Source organism: Mizuhopecten yessoensis, unplaced genomic scaffold, assembly GCF_002113885.1.
Source record: "Mizuhopecten yessoensis strain PY_sf001 unplaced genomic scaffold, ASM211388v2 scaffold5503, whole genome shotgun sequence".
Lineage (NCBI taxonomy): Eukaryota > Metazoa > Mollusca > Bivalvia > Pectinida > Pectinidae > Mizuhopecten > Mizuhopecten yessoensis.
In genome coordinates this window covers 184,119-212,101 of record NW_018406081.1, presented here as the reverse complement: position 1 = coordinate 212,101, position 27,983 = coordinate 184,119, and the positions used below count along the sequence as shown (strand labels likewise).

General features: G+C 36.1%; 2 protein-coding genes across 6 annotated transcripts in view; both read right to left on the bottom strand.

Annotated features, from left to right (window-relative positions):
* LOC110450753 (monocarboxylate transporter 6-like) overlaps positions 1-4,248 on the bottom strand; it is a 29,080-nt gene extending 24,832 nt beyond the window's left edge. For 3 of the 5 annotated variants that reach the window (XM_021498436.1, XM_021498440.1, XM_021498438.1), the window contains exon 1: positions 4,167-4,248. The gene's annotated coding sequence lies outside the window, so the exon portion shown is untranslated. The remainder of the gene's footprint in view (positions 1-4,166) is intronic. The other 2 variants (XM_021498437.1, XM_021498439.1) reach the window with 2 other exon arrangements.
* A 16,532-nt stretch (positions 4,249-20,780) lies between these two features.
* Positions 20,781-27,983, bottom strand: part of LOC110450752 (mitochondrial inner membrane protease ATP23 homolog) — a 21,416-nt gene continuing 14,213 nt past the window's right edge. The window contains exons 4-7 of the mRNA XM_021498435.1: positions 25,446-25,583; positions 24,548-24,634; positions 22,638-22,673; positions 20,781-21,095 (exon numbers count right to left, since the gene is read on the bottom strand). Coding sequence (XP_021354110.1) covers positions 20,937-21,095; positions 22,638-22,673; positions 24,548-24,634; positions 25,446-25,583 — 420 coding nt within the window. The 3' untranslated portion in view covers positions 20,781-20,936. The remainder of the gene's footprint in view (positions 21,096-22,637; positions 22,674-24,547; positions 24,635-25,445; positions 25,584-27,983) is intronic.

Below are 27,983 nucleotides of genomic sequence, written 5' to 3'. Positions count from 1 at the left end.
TTGTTAATGCAGGTGTTCCTCAGGGATCAGTTCTCGGTCCTTTTTTAGCTCACCTGCCCGAAGGGCAAGTGAGCTAATGCCGTACCGCAGCGTCCGTCGTCCGGCGTCAACTTTTCCCTTTAAAAGCCTTTATCTCCTGAACAACTGATTGGATTTTAACTAAATTTGATATGAGGCATCCTTGGGACCAGGGGCTTAATATATTTATAAAATAAGGGTGTGACCCCCTAGGGGGCTGAGTTAGGGGCCACAAAGGGGATAATTTAGAAAAGAATAAAAAATCTTCTTCTCCAGTTCTAGAAATGCTAGAATCAAATACTACTCATAGCTGTAAAGGCCTTTGGGTGGTTTATAAAATTTGTGATTTTCATGTCTCTCAGAGCCCCCGTTTGCCCCTGAGAAGGGAGTGAAGTTTTGTATAGTTTATATAGGAAATAAACATAACAGGCCATATCTTCCATTGTTTTAAACGGAAGTTGTTCATATTTGACAGAAGTTCTTGTTAGGGGAGGGGGTCTGCAGCTAAAAAAATTATGAGCCTGACCCCCTAGGGAGCTGAGTAAGGGGCCAAAAAAAAGGGGGGGGGGATTTAGGGAAATTTCAAAAATCCTCTTCTCCAGTTCTAGAAATGCTAGAATCAAATACTACTCATAGCTGTAAAGGCCTTTGGGTGGTTTATAAAATTGGTGATTTTCATGTCTACCCTACATGTCTGAAGTGGTTACAAATTGGCATTACAGAGCAAATATAAATATTGTACCATGATTGCTTAAATAACCAGGTGAGCGATACAGGCCCCCTGGGCCTCTTGTTTATTTCTGTTATATATTAATGATATCACTGATATAGTCCAGAGTAACATTGAGCTTTTTGTAGACGATACATCATTATATGTCAATGTAGACGAAAGCCCACAAGTAGCAGCAGATTATCTTAACCAAGACCTACATAGAATTAACTACTGGCTAGTACATGAGATATTAAATTTAACCCCTCTAAAACCAAATCACTAACTTTGCCTTGAAAACAATACCCTATCCATCCTCTTATTTATTTCTCTAATAAGTATATAGAGCATGCTCACAAACATCTGGGATTTTTTTTTCACTTGGTCTACCCATGTTCAATTAATATATGAAAAGGCTAGTGAAAGAATAAATATGCTTCCGTACCTGAAATATAAGATTAATAGGAAATCACTATGCAAAATATATACAACATTTATCCGTCCAAAAATATTAGAATCTGTACAACTTGAAGCTGCGATGATTAGATGATTATCACAGGCCTAAGGAAAGGTACATCATACCAAACTCTATATAAAGAAATAGGCTGGGAACCTCTGTCTGATCGAAGGATGAATCATATGCTAATTCAGATGTATAAAATAAATAATAATTTATCGCCCACATACCTCCATTACATGAGTGATTCTCTTATTCATAACCCAGAAAATGATAGGTATACTCCAGGAAATGTAAGAATGTTTAAACCGCCACTTAAAATTGATATAGCACATTCCCCTATTCTAAATAGATTTAAGGCAAATGTATATAGTGAAATATGTTCAATAATGATATCTCGGACGTATCTAAACATTGTGAAAGCAGAAGGTGTAACAGTATCCTATGTCAACCGAGAAATGAGTCGAGTAGCCTGAACTATGATCTGTTCAAAGATCCCTTGAAAAAGTCGTCTTCATCTTGTCTGTGTGGTGATGATTATGAAACTGCTATCCATTATCTTTTACAATATCCAATGGATAATGATAAGAGACCGACTTCAATAAATGAGGGTTTTTTTGTAAGTGCATCCGGTTAATCTTGATACTTAAATACTTCTTAATGGAAGCACTATGTTAAACAATATTGAAAATAAATATATACTTGATAGAGTTCTTAAAATTAAAACGGAAAGGCGAAGCCCAAAACTAGCGTTACTTTTTTTATCTCTGATATTTACTTATTCGATCAGAATGATATGATAATGATTTCATAATGAGATAAGATAATTTTTATTTAAAGTCGGCAAGTCGAAGAGTAACAATAAAACATAGGTTGAATTTTAAATTTTGCTACAGTCAACGAAGTTTGACAGGTAAGGATGCCAAAAGCAATTAAACAGTTTCTGCCTGTAACTAGTTATAAATCGGCACGCGTTGTGAAAAAGTAACACATTGCTGAAAAAAATACGTTAAACTCAATTCAATGACAAAACATGTGCTTTATTAACCCTGCTAGTATGTAGTCACGTGTCTAATCAAGGAGCGCAACTCTAATTAAACCTAATTTAATACGTTCACTACACTCAATAGTAGTCGTAGACTAATGGTGTGACGTCGACAACGGTGAGTTATGTACATGAACATGTACATCCAATAGTTACCTCCACGCGGCACAAAGGTGTAACGTGGAGTCACGGTCAACCGTGGCGTGGGAAAAACGTACCGATGGAACGTGGAAATCACATAACTGTTAATGAAAGCGCAGGGAGTATTAGTGTGGGAGGAAACCGGAGTACCCGAAGATAACCCAGGAGGTCGAGTAGGTGACCCTAAACCTTTTGAGATTTCTCCGGGTACTCCTGTTTCCTCCCACACTAAGACAGTTACAGGTTTGCCTTCATGCGCAAGTAGACAGTCTCTTTTATAAGAAAACCGGTTGGGAGAAACTGAGAATAGACTGAAGCAGATTTTTTTTTTTTATAAAATGCATTATAATTTATCGCGAAAACTAAACTGTCTGTAGGCAAGTTAGACGTAATACATACTAGCCTTCGTCACGGCTGTGGTGCTTTGGATGCAGATCTCTTAAAGTTAATCCAGTCTTATCTCCAGATTGTTACTGTTCTTATCCAGCAGAAAACAAACATCACTATCTTTTTCAGTGTAACCGATTTGATGAATGCCGTGCTACATTGTTCATAAAATTATCTAGATTTGGTATATATATTGATCTGGATGTCATATTGAATGGTTTTGATATACTGAGTCAGAAGGATAACGAAGCTATACGATTTTTTGTACAGGAATGTATATAAAACAAAAATACATTATTCATTATTTCATTATTCCCAACAATTTTATATTTTGTCTGTTACTCTGATATACATATATACATATGTAATACATCATTTAGCAATTATGCAACGTGTTAAAAGTCAACATATTCCTATTGCCAATTCTTGTATTTATACGACATTACTTTGTCAAATTATTGAAACTGTAATTGTTTATCATGTAAAAGTCACAAGAGTGGGTACTGGTATGTAAATACTATCTATTTCCATCTAGTATATTAACGTTACTTTTATGTATAAATATTATTGCATATAGTATGCTGCCCATTGCATTATTGATGCCATTATGTAATTGTTAATAGAAAAGGACGTTTTTAAGTTGTTATAACTTGTGTCCAATTCCTTTTGAATTATTTAAATAAAATATGTTTAAACTAAACATGAACATCTACATCCAAGGTTCCTCCACGCGGTACAAAGGTGTAACGTGGAGTCACCTCGCCTACTGCTCCACGCTTACTCCTCGTTCGCAGCAAACGTGTATAGCCGGTGGAGAGTGGATGATTTATTCTCCACGGTGGAGAGTGGAGTTGACTTTTAAATACCTCCCCTCCACGCTATAGAACGCTTCCGCGATACGGGGAGATCGTATGCCTCCACGCGGTGTGTAGTGTATAACAGATTTGATTGTCGCAGTTTAACTTCCGACATTTTCACCCTTTTCTCGAAAGACAATTTAAACCTGACAATTAATATTACATGTTGTACACAAAATACAACATATAGTAACTACATGTTAAAGGCGAAATTGATATTATTGGAAAATCATTTGTTTTGGCAAAGGGCGAATATTTTATAAAGGCGAAAGTTCCCCGGTATACTGTTATTGTATTTATTTTAAAAAGCATACAACCCTGCTAAAAATTTACCACAAACGTTGGCGCAATACTACGCATTGCTGTTACACAACTTTTATAACTGAAGGTGCTGTCCATCTTAACGTATCTATGACTTTTAATTACACGTCCGATAACGTGTTTAATTATATTTAACCCACGTTATTTATAAAAAGCTCTTTAATTACCACTATCTATGATTGTCGCTAAAATAATCATCAAAGCATAATCTACAACATATAAACAACCTACCTTTTTGTTCAGTCGAAATGAACGTCTGATCCGATGCACTCTACAAGATGTATGTAATTTATCCTGCACATACTCAGCCTTGTGTATTTCTTAATATGTGTGTCGATATATGCACGGTCTGATAGTTACACATATAAAAGGCCAAACATTGAGTCGTCAATCTTTACGCCACTTTTGGGAAATGAAATCTATTCGTGTTAGGATAACAAAAATGCGGAGTCAATTATTTTTTTCATTGTAGCCTACTAAGCGTAAAAACTGTATATTTCAGATTTTAAAAATGGTTTTACAATGGTAGGGGAAGTCTGCATTCAAGATTATATTTAGATATAGTTGCATACAGTCCTCTTAGAGCTCATAAGGTTAATGTATTTAAAAAGTGTTACGTTCATCTGCTAATCATAAAGGTTTTACCTCTATTTCCCCTATTGGGCCCGCCCCTCTGCCCCAAGGGGGGCCACACCCACCATTTATACAAAATTGAGTCCCCTTGGCCTAAGGATGCTCCAGACCATATTAAGTCAAAACTACTTGGCCGTTAAGGACTAGTAGCGTTTTAAAGGAAAAGTTGACGGACGGACGGACGACGGACGGACGACGGACGGTACGGTATGTCCTCTGGACCAGGTGAGCTAAAAAAACTCAAGGTTTTGAATGGGACAAAATAAACAGTAATGTCAACACACAGGGATAAAATATATAATAGTGCCAACACCTAGGACAACATATACAATAGTGTCAACACATAAGGGTAAAATATATAATAGCGTCAACACACATGGATAAAATATATAAAAGTGTCAACACCCAGGACAAAATAAACAGTAGTGTCAACACACAGGACAAAATATATAATATTATAAACACACATGACAAAATATATAGTAGTGTCAACACCCATGACAAAATATATAATAGTGTCAACACACACAGGACAAAATAAACAGTAGTGTCAACACACAGGGTAAAATTATATAATAGTATCAACACACAGGGGTAATACATATAATAGTATCAACACATAAGGGTAAAATATATAATAGTGTCAACACACATGGATAAAATATACAATAGTGTAAACACATAAGGGTAAAATATATAAAAGTGTCAACACACAAAGATAAAATATATAATAGTGTCAACACTCAGGACAAAAAAAACAGAAGTGTCAACACACAGGACAAAATATATGATAATATAATATTATCTAGAAACAGGACAAAATATACAGGACAATATATATAATAGTGTCAACACACACAGGACAAAATATATAATAGTGTCAACACACACAGGACAAAATAAACAGTAGTGTCAACACACAGGGATAAAATATATAAAAGTGTCAACAGAGAGGACAAAATAAAAAGTAGTGTCAACACACAGGACAAAATATATAATAGTATCAACACAAAGGAAAAAATATATAATAGTGTCAAAACACAGGACAAAATATATAAAAGTGTCAACACACAGGACAAAATATATAATATTATCTAGAAACAGGACAAAATATACAGTAGTGTCAACACACAGGGATAAAATATACAGTAGTGTCAACACACAGGGATAAAATATATAATAGTGTCAACACACAGGACAAAATATACAGTAGTGTCAACACACAGGGATAAAATATACAGCAGTGTCAACACATAAGGGTAAAATATACAGTACAGGGATAAAATATACAGTATAAGGGTAAAATATACAGTAGTGTCAAACCATAAGGGTAAAATATACAGTACAGGGATAAAATATACAGCAGTGTCAACACATAAGGGTAAAATATACAGTACAGGGATAAAATATACAGTATAAGGGTAAAATATACAGTACAGGGATAAAATATACAGCAGTGTCAACACACAGGGATAAAGTATACAGTAGTGTCAACACACAGGACAAAATATACAGTAGTGTCAACACACAGGGATAAAATATATAACCCTGTCAACACACAGGACAAAATATATAATAGTGTCAACACACAGGGATAAAATATATAAAAGTGTCAACACACAGGGATGAAATATACAGTAGTGTCAACACACAGGGATTACATATATAACAGTGTCAACACACAGGACAAAATATATAATAGTGCCAACACACAGGGATAAAATATACAGTAGTGTCAAAACATAAGGGTAAAATATACAGTAGTGTCAACACATAAGAGTAAAATATACAGTAGTGTCAACACACAGGGATAAAATATACAGCAGTGTCAACACATAAGGGTAAAATATACAGTAGTGTCAACACACAGGGGTAAAATATACAGTAGTGTCAACACACAGGGGTAAAATATACAGTAGTGTCAACACACAGGGATAAAATATACAGTAGTGTCAACACACAGGGATAAAATATACAGTAGTGTCAACACACAGGGATAAAATATACAGTAGTGTCAACACACAGGGATAAAATATACAGTAGTGTCAACACACAGGGATAAAATATACAGTAGTGTCAACACACAGGGATAAAATATACAGTAGTGTCAACACACAGGGATAAAATATACAGTAGTGTCAACACACAGGGATAAAATATACAGTAGTGTCAACACACAGGGATAAAATATACAGTAGTGTCAGCACACAGGGATAACTTATACAGTAGTGTCAACACATAAGGGTAAAATATACAATAGTGTCAACACACAGGGATAAAATATATAACAGTGTCAACACACAGGGATAAAATATACAGTAGTGTCAACAAACAAGGATAAAATATACAGTAGTGTCAATACTCAGGGATAAAATATACAGTATAAGGGTAAAATATACAGTAGTGTCAACACATAAGGGTAAAATATACAATAGGGCCAACACACAGGGATAAAATATATAACAGTGTCAACACACAGGGATAAAATATACAGTATAAGAGTAAAATATACAGTAGTGTCAACAAACAAGGATAAAATATCCAGTAGTGTCAATACTCAGGGATAAAATATACAGTATAAGAGTAAAAAATACAGTAGTGTCAACACATAAGTGTAAAATATACAGTAGTGTCAACACATAAGGGTAAAATATACAGTAGTGTCAACACATAAGGACAAAATATACAGCAGTGTCAACAAACAGGGATAAAATATACAGTAGTGTCAATACACAGGGATAAAATATACAGTAGAAGGGTAAAATATACAGTAGTGTCAACACATAAGTGTAAAATATACATTAGTGTCAACACATAGGGATAAAATATACAGAAGTGTCAACACATAAAGACAAAATATACAGTTGTGTCAACACATAAGTGTAAAATACACAGTAGTGTCAACAAACAGGGATTAAATATACAGTAGAAGGGGAAAATATACAGTAGTGGCAACACATAAGGATAAAATATACAGAAGTGTCAACACATAATGACAAAATATACGGTAGTGTCAACACATAGGGATAAAATATACAGAAGTGTCAACACATAAGTGTAAAATATACAGTAGTGTCAACACATAAGGACAAAATATACAGTAGTGTCAACACATAAGTATAAAATATACAGTAGTGTCAACACATAATGACAAAATATACAGTAGTGTCAACACAAAAGGGTAAAATATACAGTTGTGTCAACACATAAGGGTAAAATATATAGTAGTGTCAACACATAAGGGTAAAATATACAGTAGTGTCAACACACACAGGACAAAATGTACTATAACTATGCACAAATACGAGACTAGACTACACAAAAACATCAACACGCAACGATACCATGCTACAAAATGTTTAATACAAAAAGACGAAATGTTACGAAATCGTCAACACTCAAATACAAAAAATACCAGAGCATCGACGCTATTGTTTGTATTGAGTTCATCGTCCACGGTTATATGAAGTCTGATACCTAGGAAAACACCACAGAAACGGAAGGAAAATATAGGTCAAATAGCTGCTTCTTGGGCAGCAGATAAATTCTGCTTTCTGCAATGCCCTGTTAGCAAAAGCACAAGGTAAACTCTCCAATTCTGCAGACATATTTATATAGTTATTGTAGGGACAAATCTTAACAAACTAAACAACAACTCATCAAGAAAAAATAGGACGGAGATGTTTATAATTTTGAAAAAACTATTATAGATTTCCAAAATTATCATCCATATAACAAACTAACCCTTGTCGTATCAGTAGCATGCTTGTGACAACAGGCAGAACTAATGTGAGGATTAGGAACTATTTTCTTCTGAAGTCGGTGGTTTATAGTTTTAATTTAGCATGGCCACCGTGCATGGTTTGGTTTCATTTGATAGAATAGGGTTGAACGCCTATAAACAGTGATGGTTATCGTCTTACCAGGCGTCTTAGTGACAGAAACAAAATACCAGCGTGTGTTCTGTAACAAAGAGAATAACAATGAACTTATAGACATAGCCACACGTTTATCCATACACTCTTTTAAATTTATGTTCCTGTCGTCTTTTATAAGTCATAAGCAAGTCGACCTTTTTCGTGAGACGCTACTTAGGTAAGAAGTTAATTAAGGATCCCTGTCCCACTGCACTGTGATATTTTGTATACAGTTATCTCCCCTTAATTTCGTTTAGTTGATTCTATTTTTTATTTCATTGTATAAAGAAAATATTTGTTTATTATACAACGTATATACATGTAAGTATATAAAGGATGCATGATGGACAATATAATACTGACATGTATTTTCAATACAACATGCTAGCATTATTCGGTATATAATTCAGTTGGACTGGTGATACACTTTAAGCCAGCTGGCAAGAATGGTACACAAACTTTTGCCAGGGTATGAGGTCCATTTCAAATATTCCCTCCTTGTGATTATTTTTAGCCAAATATACTTTGCAGCATCAATGTGGCGAGGAGTTTAGCGGTGTATAAACCAATGATTTGCCCCCGTCCTTGGTACCCAAAAGTAGGTATGGATCATCACCAAATTGATTCAATGTTGTAATCATAAAACTGAAGACTGAAGAATCGATGGTCTAAAGAAATTCATGTGGGCGGAGTTCGTTGGAGGGTATTGGGGTCAATCTTGAACAATCGAATGCTTCAATACAGGTGAAGCTATTTTCCAAACCGCCATGTTGCACAGCACAGTTATACAAGAGATATACATTACACATGTAAATTGAAGTTTGTATTGTTATTCAATTTATTATAAAAGAACGTTTCGTCTGAAAAGACAATTGATTTAAAGGAATTTCTTCATGTTGACTTGTCTTTGCACATCAGTACCTACATTAAGATATAAAAAGACACCGATACACTACATTTATGAAAGATGATTTAGCTAGCAAACCAATACTTCTATTAATATATTAAATACTGTGATACCTCTCTCGTCACGTAGTTTTAAGCTATGGATATCAATATTTGTAGAACAGAACCACAATTTATCAGTGTATATATGTATTTCTTTAGAGTAGTTAATTGAACTTTTCAGACAGTGTGGATACATGATTTAACGTCCTATCCGATCCAGGGAATAGGGAATTAAAGAATATATTTGTTGTATCCCGGGGCATGATATTACCAGAGGCGACTAACATGTCCTACACGTACCAACAGACACCGTTCACCTGTATGTATGGAACCACCGTTTACCTACAAGTGTGATCATCAAGTATTACCGTTCTTGAGAAAATAGAATAAGCGAAAAACGAGGACTATGGCTACAGATGTGAAACATGTATATTTGAAAAGGTCGCTGACCTCTTTTGTGCAAAGGAAGATAAAATATCTATGAATATCCCGTCGTTATATTACTTAAACAGTGCTGCAGTTGATGGACAACCTCACTAGATTTGATGGGATCAGTGCTTGTTTTGATCATATCTCAATAAATGTTGCTCCGACAAGTCAAATTGAGTACCTTAACGCCAATGAAAGATTAGCGACATCACCAATATGATGCCGACTTCGAAGTAACTATCTCCACCTATTCCGTCTTTGCTTATTGCAGAGTTATCATTCTTATGATCAAGTATTGATTGTTACGTCATTTGTTTGTGAGAGTAACGTCATCGATTTTTGAGAAAACGACGTTATTTTCTCACACAAACCAATGACGTAACAATCAATACCTGCTCACAAGAGAAGATAACTTTGCAATACGCAAAGACGAAATACAGAAGTAAATAATCGCTGTGTTAGACACGGACACGAGAGAGGGATACAGTGTAACATGATTAAAAGGCATATGCATTCAAACTATCAAACTTTTCTCGCTTGGGCGAACGCTCAACACCTGGGCCCGTATTCATGAAACCATTATCATGCTCACTAATGGATTCTGTGAGTCCTGTAACACACCTATATCGTATCAAACAATCAAATAGTCAATTGTTAACACTGAAAACAGTATTCGGCTTGTTGTACCTTCGATATTTTTTCCAAATCAGTGACAAAATGGGATGTTTTCAATATTTCATAACCAGAACAAGAAATTGGGCTTGAGCACAAAATCCATGCTTGAGCATGAAACGGTTTCATGAATAAGGGCCCAGGGCCAAGAGCGAGGATTCGCAAATTTAGCACAAGGATATGAAGGTCAAATAGGAAAGAGAAAAGGCGAAAGATTATAAATGTCGAAGCAGATTTGTTGACTATAGGAACAAAAGTAAATCCCCAATTCTGATCTGGATCTCAATTCTGCAAGAATGCAGCCATGGCACATGTTTAGCACGGGTTTCAGGAATTTCAACGGAAAAGTAGATCGAAACGTTTATTATATTGCATTGTGTTCCAATAAGAAGGAAGTTATATCACCAGAGCTATAACATGACGGGAATGAGTGCTAAATAACAGACATACATCATCGAGAAACAGTTGACATTTCTGTCTGAGTAATAATGGTCAAAGCAAATACAATAAATTTAGCTCCTTTATGTTAGATATTTAAAGGGGAAAACAAGTCCCATATTATACTTCATATCTCCTACAAAAGCTCAACATGATAGGTTAACGAGGATATGTCACTTTTATTGTATATTTATCTAGTAATAAAGACAGTTTGACTGTCCATAGCGAAGCCAATACATTGGTGTTTAATGTTTTGTAAGGGACGCTTTATGTTTTTTGGAACAACATGAATTTGAATAAAATATTGTATTCGTTGTCTGAGAGTTCTTGTTACCAGTCATAATAAGTTTAGCTTCATCTTAATAAAGACTGCGAAGAAAGCGGCGCATGTTTTTCTTCTTAGGATTTTCCTGCAGTAGGCTGTTTTGCCACAAAACTCAACAAAGATATTGTTAACCAGGAACTCAATTATTCTCACAATTTCATTCTTGTTAGATATCATCCTGGCATGTGTCGCGCTTTTGTTTCTAAAATATATTCCAAAATAGTTTACAACTATAAAAGACTTGGGGCGGTAAGGGTCATTTCCTACCTCATCGGAGATTAAGAATTAGTTACTATATTCGTAATCTGAATTAAATGAAGTGCTTAAATACTGTATGAAGTTTCAAATACACTCGACAACCAGTTTCGGAGATATGGCATTTCAAAGAGAGACAAAACCCCACATTTTCATAATAAAGTTCATGAATATTGTCAGTTGTTTGGTATTTGGTTGAAAATTTGCATTTTCTTTAGGAAATTAGCTGAACATTCTTAACTTGTTGAAAGTGTCCGCATGCACAAAACAAATAAATATTTGACATGCTTAAACATTGTCATACCAGTGTTCATTCTTTGATAGAAATTTTGTCAGTTATATGCATATGAGAAGGCTTTTAATTCAGCATGCTTACTGTCCAAAAACACAATATTTCAGCTATCTCTGCATAGCAAGGCAATTGTGTTGCTATGATAGGACATCTACGCATGCACATTGGAAGATATCTGTACCAAGGAAGATAGCCCCAATTAACAAATTATTAGGCAAAAATTGACCCATAACGCCCCAAGTCCTTTGTATCGCATTCCTTTTATAGACTCTTCATGAAAGGCTCCCGTAGAGATACAAATCAAGAAAATGCACGAGGAAAAGTTTTACTGAAGTTTTACTGCACAACGTTTACTAGTTGATCAAAAGCTAAGAAGCAATGTGTTTAAACAGTAGGTTATCTTTCAAAGCTTTTAACTTCAACTGGTTACATTGTAGCTGTTTGACCTTTCAACATTGACTGTTGACCACCAAGTTAATTTATTTTGGTTTCTTTAATGTCAAGGCCTTTAGCACATATGAAAGTAAAGCAACTTTCGATGTTTGTTTATTATGGATATAAAACACTATATCTCAATAAGAAAATTAACATTTGGAGATGATATCTTGTCTAATTTCTTTAACCTTTTTTTGTTATTAACGCTGCGAAAGCAGCTAGTTTTTTAGTCGGTCGTTAAATCTGATTTTTTCTATGTATGCTTACTTTGCATTTAATCCCTTTTTATTATATATACACATCTGTATCGATTTCACCCTTTTAGTTCTCTGTGCTATTTATAGCCAAGAGACTATAGCCGTGGATCTAAAATTCTGTGGAAGTTTAGCTTGTAATCGCTTTTGTGGCCCTACTGTGTATTTTTGATAGTATATTGTTTTGCTTGTTCATTTTATATATAACTGTAGCTGGACGCCCTTAAATGACCTCACCTGTTACATGTACATGTTCAATGTTTAATGTTATTTTTTTTTCCAAAAGTTAACAACTTAAAGGTACAGGATATTAATACAATTCATCCTTGCCAGGGCGGCAGTTTGCATGTGTAAACAAATAAGTGACATGTATTTTGATTGAATGTACATCATAATGCTTGCCAGGGAGGCAGTTTGCATGTGTAAACTAATTTGTTTTCAGATTATCTCTCAACATAAATGCTTTTTGCAGAAACTTTCCGAATTTGCATAATTCAGATGTATTGCTAGAGTTCATAAGACTATTCAATTTTAACATGTTGGGTTTTGACAACTAATATTTTTCATGTGAATATGTCTAAGTATCTGAAAAGATGGACATCTAAGCACAAAGTGGTATTCGTCCTCAATATCCAAATTGCATAATTTACAGGTTCTTAAATTCCATGGTACATTAATATATCTACCTTGCTCAATTTCTGACTGGTGACTTAACATTCTGAGTTTCGTAATCACTTTTCTGTTCTTGAATTGGATAGGTCTCCTGAGATAAATTTTAATAGAAAAACTGTGTGCACATATTAGGTGTCTACACATACTACATTTGGTCGAGTCAGTTAGTCTTTGTTTAATAACATTCAAAGCATGGTTTACATTTATTGTCACCTGGGTGTCCCAGATATAACCCAGTCCCATAGTATACAGTTCATTTTTAATCTCTCAACCAGTTGTATTTATCACTTAAATTTAACCTTTCCATAAGATCATTATTAATATCTCAGTCATAATACAATTCTGACTGTGTACTAATTTCAACCAAACTTTGAACTTTCTTATCGTAATCAGGGGGATATACTCCTAATTCCTCATAAATCATGTTATTAGCTGTACTTCGCTTCACCCCTAACATTTGCTTTAAAAAATGCATTTGTACTTTTTCAATATCTTTGGCACAATAAAATCCCAATATCTCGCTTCCATAATTGAGAATTGGGCTCACATAAGTTCTGAATAATGATAACATAGTTTGTACATTAAAATCAAACTTCCGTATCTTTGAGTTAGGTGCAAACATCGCTTTTCGACCTTGCTCAGACAGCCTATGTTGAGTTTTAGTAACTTTTTTTAGTAACTCTTTCGCACAAATAACCATTCTATGGCACCAAGTGACAGGCTCACCAACCGCAATAGGTTCAATAACCCCCAAACGAAAATACTGGTCTAGTCCAGCCTTTACTGCACCATGCCAGTGGATTGGAACGGGTACTGGTGTATGGTGAGCGACAGGTTTCGCGTTGGAGTCCACCATGAGCTTCAAGAGAGGTCCATTCATGAGTGGTAAAGTCTGGTGTTCACATGTGTTGAATGTGCTAGACTTGTAGTGGTCAAGAAGGTAACCTTTTAAGTGACCAACGTTTTCCGTTGTTGCAGGGAAAGGCAGTTTTGTCGGAGGCGGTGGTGCCAGTTGGCGTGTAGGACAATCGCATGCTTTGTCTTGGTGATCCGGTAAGGAGAAAGTAGCAACTACATGTATGCTAGCTGAGGGGACTTGAGCTCCGACGGTTGAAAATGAATCGTTGATAATACCTAATGCAGTGCAGGCTTCGCGACTGAGGAAGAGCTTGTCTGTTGAGCTTGTGCCATATGTCATCTGTCTGGTCTCCTTCGTGTTTCCTGCCTTGTCTTTCCCAATCAAGCGAAGGATGGTCGCCCCAATAATTTTGATACCACCGTATGTAGCCGTGTGCATCTACATCGTTACGGGTATGAGTTCTGATTCTCGTAGACCTACTTTCAAGCCAGCGAAGCAACTCTGACATCCCGTGTCAGCAGTAGCCTGTATTGACACGTTGCTGGTGTCTTGTGTTAGTTTGAAGCCTAGGGCGGCGTAGTCCTCAGCGGTAACTTTAACCGTCACGTTCACGAATGGTTGTGGCTTGGAGCGTTGTTTCACCAAGGAATTCGTCAGTTCGTCATAGACATGGTGGTCAATGCAGATTGAGCGTTCGATGTCTGAATCACTAACGGTACAGTGGTGATGTTGTACAGAATCATGAACAGAGCACAATGCGTCGAACAAAGCACTTCCAGAAAGTGTATCACGGTCTGTCACTTTGAGTTTGTCCTTGCTTTTACATACAATTTCGAAATGATGTTCGCGATGACAATGCCCACGTATGTGTCTATATGCTGTACACTCTGTTTTACGTATGCGAGCAAGGGCAGATTTGCCGTGTCCTTTTTTTCCGCAATATGCACATTGCTCTGCTTTGTTGGAGGTGTCTTTGGACGACGGTCTGTCAGCCTTGCTTTTCCGGTACGAACTGCTGGCAGCCTCAACTAGATGAGAATCTGAAAGTCTAGAAGCTGAGCGAACCGGCTTCCTTTGAATCGACAAATTGAAACATATCCTCAAGATTCATGTCCTGATTTTTGTGTCCTAGCAGATCAAGTTGTATTTCCGGATCGGCAATTCCCCGGGTAAGTACGTCACGCATCATAGCGTCGGTATAATTGACGTCGGCTGTACATCCGGGGCACTTAATCACAAACTTGCATATACCGGCCTGTCCTTTAAGTCTAGCACCGTAACTCCGGACAGTTTCATCACGATCCTGCCGCATATTGTGTAGCGTCATTATTGTAACCATAGTGTTTTCCTCACGTACCGCGAGCTTTTTAATTGCAGCTAAAATCTCATCCATGGTTTTGTCAGCGAGACTACCACCGGCTGATCGTGTCAAGTCTTTTCGTAATGGCTCTTCACAGCATTCTAGTAGCTGGATTACTTTATCGCGTCCAGTGTCTTTCGTGGCATTGACATAGTCCGAGATTGGATATATGCCCACTCCTCGCTAGATCCTGCGGCACTGAACGTGGGTTCCTTAACCTTCTCAACTTTAGCAGCGTGTTCTCGTTTGGGTATGTGTACAGCGGAGTGAGCAGTGATGAGTGCCGCGACGATAGTGGCATCCAGGTCATCCGTGACATAGTCGCAGTCTGTGAACGGGCAGGCTACAGCTGGCATTGTGGTGATGTGGCAATGATGGAGTTCAATATTCACACCGTGTTCATAAATGGGACTATGTATCCGACCTCTGTACAATATCCGTGTCACTGCCTGCCAAGTAACGTTCCCCATCAATGTACAGACGAACTCTCACAAGTTTGGCACGGTGACCAGCACGCTTGTAGTGCCTCATGACCGGATATAACTTTAACGTTCTTCCACTGCATCCGGGAATTGTTCGTTGATGCCAAATCGGGTACCTCGTAGCATATTACCACGATCATTTACCTCTTATTCGTCCTCGTAATACAAAAAGCGGAAAACAACTGGGCGGACTTTACCATGAACGGATTTCTGGAATCGGTACACGTTCGCGAATTCCATATGTCGCGTGATTCCAAGTTGACGCTGAAAAGAGTCACGCACTTTGTCTCCGATTACTTCGTATCGTTGTTCAATTAAACCCATTAGAATAAAGTTGTATTTCATGTTTCTACACTTTTTGTCTTCCACCTCTAGTTTGATTTCTACACGGTCCTTTTGTAAATTCATCATTTCATTTTGGATAATGCATTGGTTTGTTGAAATGTCGCTGGTTTCCATTATTACACCTTGGAGTTCTCCGTGTTTTTGATAATGTTGTCACGTTTTTTTCAGCCTTTCTTTTCATCTGTTCATTTTATTCCCCGATAGCTTCCGTACTTTTTTCTATGTCAATGTGTTTCTGTACTATTTCCTTCACTTTATGGTCCATAGTAATAACCTTCGCATTTAGGGAAGTTAATTCAGCATCTATACGATCAATCTTGTGTTTCTATTCGCCCCAATCGATCGTTCATGGTTTTCACCATCTTAATAAGTAGCCACATATAAAAGCCAGGCCTGGCATCTGAGACTCGAACGAAGCTCCCCTTGGTTGGTTGGTTGTAGGCGATAAACCCGTCAACCAACCAACCAAGAGGAGCTTCATTCGAGTCTCAAATACAATGATTGCTATTGATTAAGAGGCCTTCTTTCTGTACCGTGGACACAAACGTGCTCCAAAGCTGCCCGGCATCCACGTTTCATTCGTAGAAAGACTTGACAGAACGTTAAAAACATGCCACACCTAGATCAGAACGTGACGGGCTGGGATGGAACGTACTGGTATATACCTCCTTTCGAAAACTGTTCCGTCATTCCCTGATGTTCTCCATCCGTGGGTCTCTTGGCGCATTTTACTGTGATCTACATTGTCTATTCCTTCTAGTATTGTGTATGTTTGTATCATGTCGTCTCGTTGTCAATTAAATTCTAAAGTAGACAATCCTAGACAGCTTAGTATCTCTGAATATAATTTGTATTTTTGTCTCGGGACTAGACAGTTGTCCTAATTTGTACACTTTCCAATTATGTTTGTTTTTATCTTTTGTCGAGTATAGATACCAAACAGTACTAGCATACTCTACGTGTGGGCGGACTAGATATTGTAGAGTGTTAGAAACATGTGTATGTTCATAAAATGTAAACGTTTTGAAGACGAGGCCTAGGTTGTTATTGTTTTTAGATACCGATATGCGAGTTTTGAAATATTCTTTGCAGTCTATAACGATCCCCATATCCTTTTCTCAGTCTACCAATTGAATAGTGTGTAGCAGACCTTCCCGTGGTGTTGTGTTCTGCTGCTGCCGCTGATGGCCCCTTGTCTGTTCAATTTTGAGGTGTTTACATTGATCAACATCAAGTTTCATACATCAGGTGGCCGTCCATTTGCAGATTGAAATGAGGTCTGAGACTGGTGAAGATATATATGATATGTATACTCACTGTTTACGATTTACTGTAAATGTTTGAGTCGTCTGCGATAATTCTACAGATAAAAATAGTACCAGTCCTAATACATGTAATTGAACTATTGATTATTGTGTATACTTTCACAGCCACTTGTGTTTATCATAGTTCCGTCAAACTCCTTGCATGACCTGGGAAGTTTTCCTTCTTGAATATTTGATTGAGTGATTTCTTGATTTCTGACACTATTTCAACGTTTTATTTCGGATGAATTCTGTCAACGATAATGATTATGGACTTAAATATTACTTTTAAAAATTGGTTTGCCATAAAAAAATCTTGCCTTTTACTTTTATTAGTAAATGACAGCAGAGGACGAGCATACAATATAGTTAATCAGTATTTGTTTTAACTTATGAACAAGTAAGGGATGTTCATTTTTTTTTTATTGAATTATCGTTTAAAAACGATGGCACGTCAATATTCCTCGTATTCCTTTCGGGGAATCAAAATATACTGCATTTAAATTTGAAACTAGGAAAAATTGCTTAGTTATTTGTTCTTTAAGCGGGTAGGGCCGAGTTTTACTAAAGAATTATATACCATTTCATAATAATTGTTTTGATGTTTTATTTCGGTTCAACAATTATTTTCATGAACATGTATGCAGTCACGTGTTTGATGGTACATAATGTTAGACAAACGTCATCTGTCATTGTTTTTTCCATGTTTACATTACCCCATTACAGACGCGTTACATTCACGTTGGATTCACCTAAACATGTTTACACGAGTAACTAAACTGTTATGCTGAATTTAACCTATTTGAGATGAAACACGGCTTTTGATTGGTCGAAGGTAATTATTTGCGATGGCATATATAGCCACGATATACCGTCCGAAAGGACTAGGGGCGTCAAGGGTCATTTCCGGCCTCAGCAGGGGTTTAAAAATTAGTTGAATCGAACTCTAAGCAAGAGCCTCCAAGACATGAGTAACCTCAGCTACAGCCAGAGACTGGAGACTGGAAAGACTCCAGCTACCAACATTAGCCTTCAGAAGAGTAAGAGGAGACATGATCGAACTATAAATTATTAATGGAGTATACGATCAGGAATGCTGCAATGCAGTAGTGTTGTGGGAAGACGCAGCTAAACGACACACCAGTCGAGTAAACTCCAAAACGATCTTCAACTTTGCTAAGGAAAAACTCTTTTTCAATAAGATCGGCATCAACATGGAATAAACTACCTGAATATGTAACTTTAGCGCAAAAAATGTTAACAAATTCAAAAATGAACAAACAAATTCGTTGAATTTATATCCGCCGTTTGCAGGACATATTGTAGGTTAACATTATTGAGGTTATGTTTAAACATGCGAGTATCGTGCTGTCGAGACATAATGATCATTGATTATCCGTAAATATGCACAAATAACATCGTTTGGCAAACTAAGCATGAATGTGCATAAGGAGTTTAGCTGAAATATCTTCACAATATCTACAGCAACAAGTACTAATTGTAATGGGGGACCATTACAGATGTCACCATAACTGCCCCCATAGTCGCAAAGATGCATCAGAAAAGGATTGCATTGCCATATTTCATCTACAATTAATGTTTATATAAAATTTGAGTGAAATTGAGCAATTTCTAAATTGCAACCAATCAGATCCCGTGTATAGTTGCTATGGTAATGGAACGTATGCGATTGAATTTTTAGTCCCATAATACCGGACCCCTATATACCAATTTTCATAAAAATAACAAAATATCTAAATCGCGACCAATCAGAAGCCTGTGTGTGGTTGCTATGGCAACGAAACCTATACGGTTGAATTTGCAAACGAAGCTTGACAGACAGACAGACGGATGGAGACAGACCCATATTAATATCCCCCGTTTCGGTGAAAGTGGGGGGATACGTTAGATGAAATTGTTCCACATGTACTGAGCATACCCCCACTAGACAACCACTGGAAAAACCAAGAACGTTTTTCAAATTTTAGAGCTGCAATCATATCATTGTTAAATTATTTATATAATATGCACATTAATACTTTGTATGCTTTTTTTGAGTCTGGTATAGAGGGCTTATGTATAAGCCCTGAAACGGAAATAAACTTATCTTATCATATAACCATCCTTGTTATGAAGAATAGATTTATTCTCTATACACTTTTTAATATCCTGCAACATTGCTTGCTACTGCTTCAAAGGAACTCGAAACAATAATGTCAAATTTGCTCAGTCATAGTCGCTTCCGAGGGGTCGTACTGACGTCACATCTACAGGTAGAATTCCTTTTGTCTTTTGCCTTACTTCGTTTTCTCTTTGTTCAGCAGCCACCCTTTGTTACTTAAGGTATGATTTTTTTTTTCAACATTCATGAGGTCATAACAACATTGGCTTTCTGGACATATTCCATGAATCGCGTTAAATCATTTTAAAAATTTAGATTTGTTTTCGTAATGATGCTGAACCATGATATTGGGTTATGTTAGGAAATCAGCATTGTAATTATGTTAACAATGTATCACGTTGAGATCAAGGGTCAATTTGAAGTGTTAGCCAGTTTCAGAGGTCAACATTCAGACCAGACCTCCACATATTAATTAGATAACCAGAGATATATGGTTTCTTTGATTTTTTTTATTATTTGTTTAAGATTTTGAGCTATTCATTACTGCGTAAGGGCGAAAAAGATTGAATTAAAAATAAGTTTCTATAAAAATACATACTACATATTCATCATGATTAGCACTCCTCACCCTTTAAGTGCCCCTCACTCTTATATGGAGGAGTTGAAATTATACAGGGGAGACCCCCTCCAAGACCAGAACTGGCCCAATCAATGGTTAATAGTACTTACATCTTTAAACACAGGTTTCAGTGTGATTTTTTCTTTTTCGAAAGCTTCAGCCACATTTGAGCAGGTTACTATCAAAATACCATTACTCTGGGCTTTATTGTTATTTAGGAAAAGTTAAAAGGTATTTTAAAACACTTGACCCCGGTGACCTTTAATGTGGGTGAAGGTCATTCAGTTGCTTTAGTTGAAATGCATTTTAAGCGTTATGGACTGCGAAAATCTTTACAGCTAAAGATTGTTAATTTTCGCTCTGCTTATAAACATACCAATCTAGTGTCGTCTTGAGTCTGAGAAAATCATTATCATTACCCCCCCCCCCAAATCAAACCAATCTAGTGTCAAGAGAAAACAAAAGAGAACGAAAATTCGACCTCCAGAGTGGCACATCTTTATACAAATTAGTCAGCTTGGTAATTCTCAAACTGTCTCAAACTGCACACCGATTCATTAGATATCATTAATCACAGAAAAAAATACAAGTCAATAAGTTGTGTGGAAATCAGTCCATAATATTTGCCTTCACAAAATTGTTATTCTTTGTCAACTGGCCCAAGTCTTTGTCGTTCTCCAAAAGGCTCCAGGTTATTGTAACACCTGTTCCAAACGATCTCCAATGACTTTGTGCTTTTCTCTCGAGAGTAGTCATAATTTTTCATCAAAGATTTCAAAGTTAGCTGCCATACACAATTCTGTTCAAACATAAATGAAAGATTAGAACAGTCAATGTTGCAATGCTTAAAAACACCTATTTATATATATATATAAAATTAGTTAATGTCACATTGCTTAATAACACATTTCAGTTAATATACTATTGTTTTATAACTCATTTCAGTAAATATACCAATTGTTTTATAACTCATTTCAGTAAATATACCAATTGTTTTATAACTCATTTCAGTAAATATACCATTATTTTATACCTGATTTCAGTAAATATACCATTACCCAGTATTTTATACCTTATTTCAGTAAATATACATTGTTTTATAACTCATTTCAGTAAATATACCATTGTTCTATACCACATTTTAGTAAATATACCATTGTTTATAACTCATTTCAGTAAATATACCATTGTTTTATACCACATTCCAGTAAATATACCATTATTTTATACCTCATTTCAATAAATATACCATTATTTTATACCTCATTTCAGTAAATATACCATTACCCGGTATTTTATACCTCATTTCAGTAAATATACATTGTTTTATAACTCATTTCAGTAAATATACCATTGTTCTATACCACATTTTAGTAAATATACCATTGTTTATAACTCATTTCAGTAAATATACCATTATTTTATACCTGATTTCAGTAAATATACCATTATTTTATACCACATTCCAGTAAATATACCATTATTTTATACTTCATTTCAGTAAATATACCATTATTTTATACCTCATTTCAGTAAATATACCATTGTTCTATAACTCATTTCGGTTAATATCACATCATTCAATAACACATTTTGGTAAATGTTAAATTGGTTAGCAACACATTTTCAGTAAATATCTTTATCAAGTTGCTTGATAGCACATTTCAATTAACTATTTTTTTTTAATAATATTTCAGCTTTAAAAATTAAACCTATAACGTACTTTACAAGACTTTTGAAACAGGCTCTATTATCTTATATTGATCACTCCTGTTTGCTTGGATGGCAACAGGCCAACAGTCTTAATGTTGAAGGCAATTCAGGTTGAGTAAGATCAGGGAATCGAACCCTGGCCAACTAAATGAAAGGCTGGGGTCCTATCCACTGTGACACCCATTCTCCCTGTCAACACCTATTTTCGAATAATATCACATTTTCCCATCTACATTGGTGGGGCTTGTTATTCCTTTTATCTAGTAATAAAGAAGTTTATTCCCAAAAAGAAAAAAACATATTACATGCAGGGATATACAACAAGGGTAGCCCGATAGTGTCAGACAAGTGAAATCTACAGCTGGACTAGGGGTCAGAAAAAAAATATAAGAACGTTTGACAAGTCAAATTTGATATCACTTATAATGTTGAATAATATTGGTTTAGTGGATTTGCCAAGGACTAGTTAAAATTGGAAACTACTACCTCAAACGACTAGTGGTATTCAATATAATTAATTACTAGCCCTGACATGTTGTGACATAACATGAATTACTTGTAGTTAGCCTTTCACAGTTTCTGTTATTAGGTTGAGAATTCCATGAATGGAACTGGTTTGTGTTCATACCTGGTGGAGTTCCTCTGGGATACGTGCTCTTGCTTGCTGAAAAAACAACAACAGTGTTATGCAATAAGCTTACCGATGCACTGAATACCTGGAAACTTTCGCAAAGGCATTTTTTTTTCTTTGATGGTATATTCCATGTTGACAAAGTGTTTATTTCACCCTTTCAGGATCCTTGTCCCACCACTGTGGTTTTTCCTATGCACAGTTACCTCCCCTAACCGATTGTCATTTCAAAATTGCTTTGTTGTTTTTATCAGTATTGTAAAATTTGAAAGGTGTTACATGACCTAAATTTACCTGTTGATGCAGATTTTAAAGAAACAACACAGACCCAAGTAAATAATTTTTTAACTCTTGTTTTTTCTCTCCAAACGACTTCACATTTTTCACCTGCAAAAAGATAGGAGTCCAACAATTGGTTATATTCAAAACGCCCTTGGCTTAATGGCAGGCACCCACCCTGTTCCCAGAACATTTACCAAAGTGGGGAGGGGGCTTATTTGTGAGAGAGGGTTTATTGTCGGTAACATACGGTAATATCGTCTTGGATATACATTGTACTTCCATTGACCAGGTAGCTTTGTCCGAGTCAATAGTATAACAACTTGAAGTTCAGGGTTCAAATTCCAGTCTGGTCCCCCTTAACTTTTACACTCATAACACTATTGTTGGTTATTTTCGGTTTTATTTCACATTAATTATTTTTCATAAAAGGCCAGAAAGGTATTGTTTTCTTTTAAGAATTGATTTATCAAAGCTATAGTCTTGCTAGAAATAAGCAGAACTTTTCCAACGAGTAGTTACAGTTTTTGACAGTGGTATGGGGATCCGTAAGTGTATTAATTAAATTGTATATTGTGAACTTATAACTAACTGTCATGATAAATTTACTATCATTGGGAAGGGCAAAAAGGGTGAGAGTTCAACTGTGGCAAAAATGTCCCAGTTTACAGTTTTCATGAGCAGTTATAAAGGGCCTGTACTGATCATTTATTTCTTTTGTTATCAAAACCAGATAAGAACTTGATAATGTTTCCACTAGTTTGAGTCATTTGTGGCCATCTCTTAATGACTGCAAAAAAACCCCACTCTTTATTGCAACGACAGGAATATATGGTCTATTTTGCCGAAAATTTACCTGGCAGAATTTGAGAATTAGTTGAAGTTGTCTCATGGTCAAAGAAACTGGGGATCTCTGACTTAGGATCTGCTATACAACACTTGCTTATAACCATGAACAGATTATTAATATTAATAATTATTTTAGGTTCTTATATATTGCACTTTATTACAACCTATAGCTAGTAGGTCGTCTCAAAGAGGTCCTCAAATTATCCGTGGTTATAGGGCCTTTGTAACCAGCCAATACCTTTCTCAACTCCCTGGGGAGCATACAGCCGGTTCTGTCATGTAGGTGCTCACAGCTAATTACATTCAACAATTTCAGTACTGCCCAACCATGTACTCATTTACAGCTGCACGAGTAAACTAGAACAAGCAGAGTAAAATATCTCGTTCAAAGATATAACACAGTGCCGTGACATGACTTGATCCCGCAACCCTTCCGTCACATGTCCAGCCTCCTACCACTAGACTACCATGCCTCCATATTAATATCAAAATGGTTATCATTAGCATGCCAGCAGTTTGAAAGAAGTAAACAAGAAAATGTCTGTAAGACATAAATGCCCCCCCCCCCTCCGCTCATGGACGGGACGGGACAAGACGGGACAGGACGGACATGGACAACACTAAACATTATATGCGCCCCCCTATTTTCTGGCGGGGGCATAAAAATGTCTCAGCATATCAGAGGCCAATCAGTACTCTCTCTCTCTCTCTCTCTCTCTCTATATATATATATGGTCCAATGGTTTTTGCTTTTTGATGACATAATATATGTTACTCACCTCTTTCCTGCTAACATTTTTATCAAATACCGGAGCAAGCCTCTTAACTTCCTCCTGGTCGCAACTAAAAAGGTCATAAGAATGTATCTGAAAATTTAAAATGCATCCATCAACAAGATTTCAATAATTTGAACTTTCACTGCAGGTTAACATCTGCCTTTTTTGCCCTCTGTAATGAGGGTAAACTTTTCATTACAGCAAATATTCCGTCTTTGCGTATAGCAGAGTTATCTTCTCTTGGGAGCAGGTATTGATTGTTACGTCACTTGTTTGTGAGATCAATCAATACCTGCTCCAAAGAGAAGATAACTCTGCAATATGCAAAGACGGAATAAGTAAATAGCATAATATCCATAGTAATTAAGTGTGAAAGGTGAATCTAATATTGGGACTAAAAATGGATTTTTACAATCGAAGGTTGAACATTTCTGAGCACTTAAATTATGAATAAGTTTCCTTAAGTATATTTTCTACCATACATTACTGAAAATATACTTAAGGAAACTTATTCATAAGTACTCAGAAATGTTCACCTTTCGATTATAAAAATGCATTTTTAGTTTGTTGGAAATGGCGCTTCCCAAGTGTAAACTGGCAATTGTGATTGATTCTTTTGGAAAACTGGACATTTACTGTGTAAAAATTCAATGCTGGGAAATATTTGCCATAAACGTCTTCATGAAATGTTTGTGATCTTTGCTGTTTGATTAATTTACATACATTTGCGAACACAAGTCATGAGAGTTTTTAAAACACCACTATAATGTTCCACACAGTATTGATTTTGTATATAAACAGACCCAGTGACTAGGAGACTAATTTTTATCTCACTCACCATCGGTGGTCTCAGACATAATACAATACAGTTTGGACAGTAGTAAATACCTAGATGACTCACCTCAGTACATGTCATATGAGTCGGGTACAAAGGATTTAGGCTACTTTTGCAGTTGTCATAACTATGTAACAATTCATGGCGTAATGAAGTGCAAAATGTCTTCTTTTCATCCTGTTCAGTTTCCAGGCCAATGACAGTCTGTTCAAAAATGATATATAAATAAATACACAACATTTGTTATATCGCCCAATCTGTAACGTAGCTAGAATAAGCCACTCTAAAGCACATTAGATATGACAGACATTTAAACTACATTTACTTTATCTAGGAAAATTTCATCAACAGACAAATTTATAATTTAAGCAGCAATATTTCCATTAATCGCATTTTCACAAATGACATATCAGAAATTATAATTTATAGAAAAACGTTTATCTTCACTTCAGTGGAGCCATATGAAATGTTATATCTTCATATTAGTAGATATCACTTTTAGTATTGTCCAATCAGAACAGTGCTTATCATTCACTGTGCAGAATTTCAGTTTCAAGTTCAAATGAAGCAACAGCAGACGAGTGTCTGTTTTGGTTCACCTTTGCTACATGCAGTATGCCATTTACATAAACACACAACTAATATGATTTTTGCAAAGAGAATTTTTCTTAACATTTTCTTCAGGCTGCTATAAAGTAAGAATTGTGAAAAGGTTCATGAAGCACAACCAGAAAGTGTTTATATGTGACGTTTTGATGACTAGTAAGGTATGTACTGTCACCTTCATCAGACAAATGACCAGTAAAGCATATATACACAAAGATGAAATATTAAGAGTTGTCCACGCAAATTGTTGTCAATTCGGCTAAGCTGTTAGCGTATGTACAATTAGTTGATATATATGTACAGAAATTATTCGATTTTACTACGCCTTGTTTCATACTTGTTCATAGATATGCAAGAATCTATGAGCCCCCTCATCTCAATTTAGAACTGGCCAACTGTGCCTATCCAGTTGGCTGACTTTATCTGCCGCTTTGAACAGATTGCTCTCTCTGTCCAAAACTTTGGAGTTATCCCAGTCAATCACATGGTTTTTCTGTGTGGCATGGTCTGTGATTGCCGATTCATTGATCTGGGACTCTGACTGCTTCCTTTCTGATCTGGTGAATTTCCTACCTTCTTGGGTTTCCATATCTTTCCAGTGTTCACCAAGGCATACCCCGAATCGCCTTCCAGTCTCTCCTATATACGATACAATTTTTGCATCCTATTTTGTATATGGATTCTGCAACGTTTTATTTAGGTGTTTTATACCTAGGGTGTACTAGGATATTACAAAGCGTCTTGTGGGGCTTCATGGCTGTTGCTATACCATGATCATGACCGCGATATATCCTCTGGATGGTTTCGGATATACCTTTTATATATGGGATGACCACCTGATCTTTGGTTTTGTTCTTATCCTTGAATTACCTTTTCTTTTTCTTCTCCTTACTTTTATTCTGTTTTTGTACCTGTGGACCAGTTCTAAATTGAGATGAGGGGACTCAAATACTCTCGCACATCTATGACCAAGTATTAAACAAAGCATAGCTGAATCAAGTCATTTCGGTACATACATAACAACATGAACCATTGTACATACGCTTACATTAGCCTAATTGACATCAATTTTGTGGACAACTCGTACAGCAGTACAGAGTCCCAGATAAAAAAATCGCCAATCATAGACCATGCCACACAGAAAAATCCTGTGATTGACTGGGATAACACTGTTCAAAGCGGCAGATAAAGGAAGCTATCTGGATACGCCGCTGTGGGCTAGTTTCAAATCAAAATGACGGGGCTCGGTACATTTCGGTACATAATACTACATATATAAGAACTATTGTAAATACGATTGCAGCATATTTGTATCGGCATCAAGTTTGTGATCAACTGGTACACATTTTACACCTTTGTGTGCATACGCTTCACTGGTCATTTGTATGATAAAAGTGACAGTGTACATATGGTACTAGTTATTGAAACGCCACATAGAAAATCATATTGGTTGTGTAAATAGAATTTTCATAATTCATAATTACCAACCTGAAGAAAATGTTTAGAAATACTTAATACTAGTTTTTATGTTTCTATAGCAGATGGTAACTCAAAATCCCTGTCCGACTGCAGGAAAAACACAAAACAGTTGCAGTTATAGTTTTTGGCAGTGTTGGGGGATCCTTACTTCCGAAGCATACAATGCAGTNTTTCGCTGAATTTCAAGAATCAAAACACTTTTTCTGTTAAGTGTAATTTTTTCCATCTTCATTGATTTCATAGAAGTCCCACAAGGTATGGTTTTCTTCTCAGAAAAGCTTTTTCAATGCAATAATCATGCCGGAAAAGACACTTCCAAAGCATACAATGCAGTTACAGTTTTTGTCAGTGTTGGGGGATCCTTACTTCCAATGCATACAATGCAGTTATAGTTTTTGGCAGTGTTGGGGGATCCTTACTGCCAATGCATTCAATGCAGTAACAGTTTTTGGCAGTGTTGGGGGATCCTTATACTTCCAATGCATACAATGCAGTTACAGTTTTTGTCAGTGTTGGGGG